Below are 8,171 nucleotides of genomic sequence, written 5' to 3'. Positions count from 1 at the left end.
CAATTCTCTCTAAAAGTTTAGAAATAAAAGGCAACTTAGATATAGGTCTAAAATTATTGAGGAGAGATGGATCCAAATGGGGTTTCTTAAGCAGAGGGTGAACTACAGCATGTTTAAAACTAGCAGGGACAATTCCGGTCGCTAGAGAACTGTTAATAATGTCTGTTACAGCTGGGCACAAAGTTTCGAACACTTCCTTAAAGAGACGAGTAGGAACAACATCAGACTCACAACTGGAACATTTTGCCCTAGAAACAATATCAGCCAGCTGAGAAGAGGAAACAGGGTGAAAACAAGTTAGTGAATCGATTGGTGAACAGGTCAAAGGTGGAGTATATATTACTGGCTTAATGGAACCCTTGATCGTCAAAACTTTTTCATTAAAAAACTGTGAAAAGTTCTCACATGTTTCTCGAGATAGAACAAGAGTAGGGGCTGGTAAGGGTTTTAGCACAGAATCAATTGTCTTAAACAGCATTCTCGGCCGATTTGCATTTTCTGTGATGAGTTTTGAGAGGAACTTGGATTTTTCCTCTTTCACTGATATTTGGTAAGTGATTAAGCATGCAGTTAACCATTCATATGAAATTTGTAGTTTATCTTTTTTCCACTTTCGCTCTGCCTTACGACACTCTTGTCTAAGAGAGCGAGTAAAATCATTTAGCCAAGGCTGTGTGGGGCCCTTTCCCATAGCTTTCCTGGGCTTAAGGGGAGCAACAACGTCTAAAGAAATGGAGCAGGCTTTAGTAAAAACCTCCACCATCTCTTCAGTATTTAGTTTGTCAAATGGGATGTTGTCCGCAAGGTTGGCCTGATAGTACTCGGAAAATAAGCTGGCAGTAGAAGATTGGATAAAACGAGAGTAGTTCAAAGACTTTGAGCGAGTTGAGGTGGGAACAATACAAACAGATTCAAACACAATTGGCATATGGTCTGAAATAGCAGCATCATGTACTCTCAGATTTGTTACAGAAAAACCATGTGACAACACCAGATCTAAAATGTGACCCCGATTATGAGTAGGGCTAAAGACTGATTGTGACAGGTTAAAAGATTCAATAAGACAAGAAAATTCTTTCACCAAAGGTTTAGATGGACAACAAATATGAATGTTAAAGTCTCCTAGAATCAACAGCCTATCACAACAGGATACAATATTAGAAAGAAACTCAGAGAATTGTTGAATGAAATCTTTGTTAAATTTAGGAGGCCTGTAAATCAATGCACATAATACAGGACTCCCTATTTTAATTCTCATTAACTGTACTTCAAAGCTTGAGTACACATCCGTTTGCAGTTGATTGTTTTTAAAATTATTTTTAAAAACAGTAGCAACACCCCCACCCTGACCGGAAAGTCTTGGGGTGGTAAAAAAGGCACAATCCGGGGGAGAAAGTTCACCAAGAGATGAGAAATCATCAGGTTTCAGCCAGGTTTCAGTCACAAATAGAAAGTCCAGTGAGTTTGTAGTGAAAAAGTCATTTAAAATGAACGATTTATTAGATAATGACCTCGCGTTTATCAAGGCCATCCTCAGTGTCTGAGATTCTGCTATTTCATGATTAGGAGATGAAATCTTGATAGAACAAAGATTTAGCAGGTTTACTGACCGTAACTTTGCGACTGGCTTGGAGGAAGATCGACAGGATGAAATTACTGGAATGACGTCATTTGCCTGAGAAGTGAACTGTGCGTCTTTATAGAAACTGCGCCGGGATCCTCGGTGGACATATCGAGGACGGCGCACAATTTTCAAGTGAGCACAGTAATTATAAATGTCCACAGGCAGACGATATGTTGAGTTTAGTTTATGCAAATCCAGAGATGAGTAGAAGATAGCCATACTTGTAAGATAACCATCTGCGACTCTTCCGCGACAGGCCGATGGTAGATAGATGAAGAGTAAGCAGGTGGATCAGGAAATCCCGCGATTTACAGCCGATCATCCGGCGGAGACGGCCGATCCAATATTGCACTCACAAGACAAGTCTTCTGCGGCAAGCCAATGTTGACGGAGATGAAGTGTTGGCAGGAAGTTCGGGCGATCCCCGCGATTAACATCTGATCGTCCGGCAGAGAGCAGTCGATCACAACTCACCAAAATCCTTCCTATACCAGCCAGTAAGTGCCAATCCTCATCGGAGGAAATATAAATTTTAGCGGACGAAAGGCCTTTAGGTAGAACAGGCGCTCCCTTGAATCCAAAACGGATCAGCTTAAAATTAATATTAAAATATAGAAAACTGAGCTGGTAGAGCAGCGGCAGTCAGACACGCCAGCGTACGCTCTAACCGGAAGTGAATAACATGACATTGTTTACTCTTATTTATTTGTTTATTTTGTTGGCTAGTGAAGTGGCAAATATTGAGTTCATATCAGAAATATTTAGTTTTAGTGTACAAATAGTCATTGAGTACATTTTGTAATTGTGTAATTTTATAATTAGGATTAGTCCCAAATGCATAAATAATTAAAAAAAAAAATTATATATGACACAGAATAAAAAAGAAATGTACAAAATTCGTACAAAGGGTAAACAAATATTGGCATATGAAAAGTTAAATAAATAAATAAATAAATAACTGATGAAACTACTAGTTTATATTTATATTTATAACTACATTTATACTTATTGAACATCCATACAGGTAAAAGAATAATGTAAAAAATGGCATTAAGGCAAATTATTATTATTATTTTTTGACCACAAAATGACTCTATTTTGCCTCTTTGCATTGGAATTTAAAACCATTCTCTCCATTTTAACTTTAAATAATGTACTAACTGTAATATAAATATATATATATATATATATATATATATATATATATATATATATATATATATATATATGCATACATATATAAGTGGTCATTATGGACTATAATTATTGCACAAATAGTATTTAGTACCAAACGGCCTCCTCAAAATATTAAATACATATTATTGAACTAAAATATAGAACATTTACGTATTTAACAGAAATAATAAAATTAAAAAAATGTTGCCTCTCCATCACTCCAGAATACAATGATACTGTAAATGTCATTGACGTATTAATCAATGCATATGCTTTAGACATAAATGAAATAAAACCATTAAAGAACATTTTAATGGTTTCCGCTACAAATACCATTACTGACATTACAAAATATCAACTTTTAACCATTCAAAATGGTTTTCTGTACTGTGTTTTGGGACATATTCCATTAGGATTTATTGGTTTTAACAAGCCACCACTTGATGGCAACCAATTACCAGTAGAGACCAGTAGGATCCATTACAGTTTCCAGTAAAACCAAATACAAGTCCCATTATAACCAGTAAAACCATTACACATTTGTTCTATTGTTTTTTTTTTTTTTTTTTTTTTATATCCCTAAAATATATTGATTCTCAAATGTGTGTAATGCATTTTGCACTTTTATAGATTATGTTAGTTGATCTATAATGGGCGATGGGCAAAATAGCCTGATACTGTAATCTATTCACTTTGCATAAGAACCCGTGTTTTTACTCAAGTACCAGAGGGTGTCACCATAAAATACTTTTAATACGACTGACTTTGTATTTAATGTGAATTTAATAAAAGCATTGTAAGTTACTAGTCTATAACACTTTCACTGTACATAAAGAGATCAAATAACATTTACATTATCAAAGAACATTTTCACTTCAGTCCAACGAACTGCCATAATAATCTATAAAGCAGTTTACTCTGTGAAATTAATATCTCACAAGATATCTGTGTTACAACCAGGGCCCCCTGAGCTCGAGGTTATGTTTGGGCCCTATACATACACTACAAACGCCCTCAAATAGAACATCATTATGGACAAACACAAAATACACAAGCATATGTTTTGATGTTCATAAATAGTCAAATTAATAAGCAACATGTCTAGTCTATAGTCAAAGTTTAAATGTAATATTAAATATTCATTATAAAATAATAATTAATTATTTAACTAAAAGTTGTGGCCTAGTGGTTAGAGAGTTTGATTCCTAACCCTAGGGTTGTGGGTTCGAGTCTCGGACCGGCAATACCATGACTTAGGTGCCCTTGAGCAAAGCACTGAACCCCCAACTGCTCTGAACTGACCAACTGACTGAATGTCACTTCACTTTTTCTTTTTAAACAGGATGCTTTCTCTTAGTTGAGAGATCAAAACCCTGAGATTACTTTGAGCAAAAAATAACAAAACAAAACAAAGATCCAGAGATGTTGGTTTATTGGTATAATAAAAGTTATTGTCATATTTGTGTCCTCTTATGTCAGGTTCTTATTTAATCAATACATTCAAATGAATAAAAAGACATGCTGAATATTCGTGTCACGCAGAGGAACAAAACAATGTTGTTCGGAGACACAGCGGTTCTGCTGTTTTCTTTCTGACGGAGTAAAACTGAAATTTTGTGTCTGAACGTTCCGCAAGTTGATGTTTAATGTACGGTTGCGATCGTGCTGATATATATTTAAAAAAAGTCCTTTGTGTGAAAAGTCCACCATAGTCACAGCTATGTTATAAAAAACAGAAACCCATTAAAATGCTATTTTTTTTTTATTTGTCATCATTTTGATGACACTTCTTCCCCACTAATTGCAGTAAGACGCGAGAGAGCGCTCAAAACTCATCAGATGATTGCATAATTTAGTGAAACGTTATTATAGTAATATATTATCATCCTCTGTAAAGAAATATCGTGTGAACATTTGAGAATTGATCATTATCAGGCTTAATGGAGCTGTTTAAAGTAGTCATGCATAAAATCCCCCCAAGATAACAAACCAAACATCCAGACATGTTCAATATGTGTGTCCTTTTTCTATGTGAAATAATCATAAATACCAGTTTATGCTGTTTGATAGTGGCCTTGAAGGTTGTAGTTGTAAACTGAAACCCCGGCTGGCTCGTTTAGATCTTGAATGCACGGTGTAAATGCAGCTAATCATTTCTGAATTCTGACTGGCATATGACTAACAAATCAAACAAGCTAAACAGGAAAAGGCTGCAGCCCACTCAAGCCCAATGATAAGTTCAGCCATGGGTACAACCAAATATGGAAACAATAGCAGAGAAAACATAATAGCCTAGCCATACATTATGCTGTAAATGACTCTGCAACTGAGGGACAGACATTGCGTGTCCCACAGAAAGATGAGAAGTCAGATAAAGGGTGGAGGTGCATGACTTCATATTTTATCTTTTTTTTCCTTCAGGTAAGCCGCATTTAAGGAAGTTACCTAGTAATAAATCCGCATGCCATACCGGCATACCTAGTTCTCTCAAATAAACACATCCCTTTTCAGATGTCTGCAAACCTCAGTCTGAGTCCGTTTACTATTTGACAACACTTGATGGGTGATCTGACATCTGTTTTGATCTTATGAAGTCCAATGAAGAAACATGGATTACAGAAAGACAGTGCATGTTCCTCAGGTAAGGACTTTTTCTTTTCTTAACATATTCAGTGAAAAAAGTCTGTTTAACTACAATTGTTGAAATAGAACAGATAATCATTCAATTGTTTATTCAAATAAAATGGGCATCGAACCTCAAAAACACATTTTAAGTGCAGTAAATGAATGTAATACTGTGAATTTACAAAATAATAATAATAATTTGTGTTCTCGTTTTCATGAAAAAAATTGTGCATTTGATTTCCCGCAATGATTGACAGATAATGACACTGAACAGAAGAAAAACCATTGTCTCTATAAAATGTCATAAAACAGTTCAAATTTACAAGAAGAGCAAACACGTGTCATGTAAACTGGTGTCCACAAATCATTCGGAGATGAAAAAGCATGAAAAAAATTTAATAAAAAATAACTTCCTCATTTCAACTGTTTGTTGAGAGTGAATTCATTGTTGCCAAATAGTGTTGCATGGAGACTGCATGTGCTTGTCTTAAGAATAATCACAGTTACTGACTAAAACTCTCATTGTTTCTACAGCTTAGCAACGAAATGCAGCTGAATGTCATGAACTGGGTGAAATCAGGCAAAATGAGTATCGATGAAGCTCTGATGCGGGCTAACAATGACATGTTATACAAGCAGAGGAACTTTCAGCCGGAGGTGCAGTATGGGATATGTTTAAAACTCCTGACCTTCATGTTAAATGAAGATTTAAAGATCTTATCAACATTTTAAAAATGTTTTCCCTTTGAGTTGCATTTTATTAAATCAGAAAATATGTCGGCAATATGGCTGTGTAAGTCATTCAGAGGACAAATTTTTCTTAAGAACTTTAAAGTGGCTAGTATGTTTTGACAGTTGTTGTTTTTTTTTTAAGGAAATGATTTGTTGTTCAACCAGTTCTTAAAGGACAAGCCCTAATACATTATAATCGCCTCTGTATGGTGACTGTAATCAGTCCTACTTGAGTTTTGTAAAGTGACCTTTTGCAACGAGGAAGTATTATTAGTTATTTCTTAAATCCTTTGTTTAACATTATCATCGATATCTCTGTTGCAGGAAAAACAGTCACAGTACAACTTCAGTGTCCGCAAGTTCAACCGCTATATATGGCAGAAACGGGTGCTGCAGGTGTGTATCGACACGCTGAGCTGCTCGAATACATTACTGTTCTCTAGAAACCACGTTTAAAAAGTGCCTAATTTTTTTTTGCTTCAGATTGATTTCAGCATAAGCCTTTTGTGCAGCATCGAGAAAGGCATTGTAAAACGGCAGCTCTGTTTTTCTGAGGTGAAAAACTGCCACGATGCTCCAGGTACCAGGTTCTCCATTTCGTTTAGAGGTCGGTCTGACTATGAGCTGGAAGCTGCGTCCCTAGAGGACAAGCAGCAGGTGAGAACATCACATGCTACATGGATTGAATTTGAACTTTGTTCCAGATCATTAAAGGAATAGATCACCCAAAAATGCTAATTTACTTTACACCCTCAGGCCATCCAAGGTGTAGATGAGTTTGTTTATTCACACTATTTGGAGAAATTCTTGCTCACCAATGGATGCTCTGCAGTGAATGGGTGCCATCGTCTAAACAGCTGATAAAAGCATCACAATAATCCACACCACTCCAGTCCATCAGTTAATGTCTTGTGAAGTCAAACACTTGTTGAAATAAATCCTTTATTAAAACTTCAAACCATTGCTTCCAGCAAAAAATCCTCTATTCATAATATTATTGTCTCCAGTGAAAATTTTTATTTTGTCCGAATCAAGAGAGAAATATGCACAGATCATGAACTGTTTACAAGACAAAACAGTCTAAAACAGATCTGAACAAAGATGTTAGTAGATCTTTGGATTTTTCCGCTGGAGAAAGGAATATAATTGATCATCAACTTATATTTTGGCCAAAATCATAGGTTTACATTTAAAACGCCGTAATGATGGATTTGTTTCATACAAACACACAGTTTTTTTGCTTCAAATAATGTTATCTGATGGACTGGAGTGATGTGGATTACTTGAGGATTATAGTTTTGTTTTCATCAGTTGTTTGGACTCTCATTCTGACGGCACCCATTCACTGAAGAGCATCCCTTGATGAGTAAGTGATGGAATGCTACATTCCTCCAAATCTGTTCCCATGAAGAAACTCATCTACATCCTAGATGGCCTGAGGGTGAGAACATTTTAGCAGAAATATTTATTTAAATACATAGCAGATCTGCTGTGCTTTCTACTGTAAATCATTGTTATTATGAGTTTGCATGCTCATTTGATGATTTAATCATAATAATTGATTTAATCAAACTGGGTTCCTGATGACTTCAGATCATGCAGCTGATAAATCAGATCATCTACAGTAATATATACAGCCCTCTTGTGAACGGGTCTGTGGAAACCCGTTCTTCACCCTTGCCTCCAACTCCAGACAACCTCAAAGAGGGTCAGATTTTACTGCAGAGAGGAGGACTGGCATCATTCAAATGGAAGAAGTATGAACATTTTGTAACTTTGTTTTGTCTCTGGTTCTTGTAAACAAGTGATTAGCAGTTGTTATACAAGTTAGACTGGAACATAAGTCACAAACATCTTATTACTTCATCTTTAGGCCATGTTTGTTGTTATCATTGTAGTGGTGCTTACTCATTATGACAGGCATCCTTTTGACACATACTTTTTTTTTTTTTTTTTTTACAAAACCCTAACAATGAGTACTAAATGATAGTATTCTGCTTTTATAGATATTTAT

At 35.6% G+C, this 8,171-nt stretch overlaps 1 protein-coding gene across 1 annotated transcript in view; it reads left to right on the top strand.

Moving 5' to 3' along the window:
- Window positions 1-5,203: 5,203 nt before the first annotated feature.
- Window positions 5,204-8,171, top strand: part of LOC132129232 (formin-H) — a 55,358-nt gene continuing 52,390 nt past the window's right edge. The window contains exons 1-5 of the mRNA XM_059540741.1: window positions 5,204-5,441; window positions 5,960-6,082; window positions 6,482-6,553; window positions 6,641-6,814; window positions 7,751-7,914. Of these exons, the coding sequence (XP_059396724.1) occupies window positions 5,409-5,441; window positions 5,960-6,082; window positions 6,482-6,553; window positions 6,641-6,814; window positions 7,751-7,914 (566 nt within the window). The 5' untranslated portion in view covers window positions 5,204-5,408. The remainder of the gene's footprint in view (window positions 5,442-5,959; window positions 6,083-6,481; window positions 6,554-6,640; window positions 6,815-7,750; window positions 7,915-8,171) is intronic.

This window comes from Carassius carassius, chromosome 46, assembly GCF_963082965.1.
Source record: "Carassius carassius chromosome 46, fCarCar2.1, whole genome shotgun sequence".
Classification (NCBI taxonomy): Eukaryota; Metazoa; Chordata; class Actinopteri; order Cypriniformes; family Cyprinidae; genus Carassius; species Carassius carassius.
The sequence above is the reverse complement of the archived record's forward strand: the minus strand, read 5'-3'. Positions and strand labels throughout refer to the sequence as shown.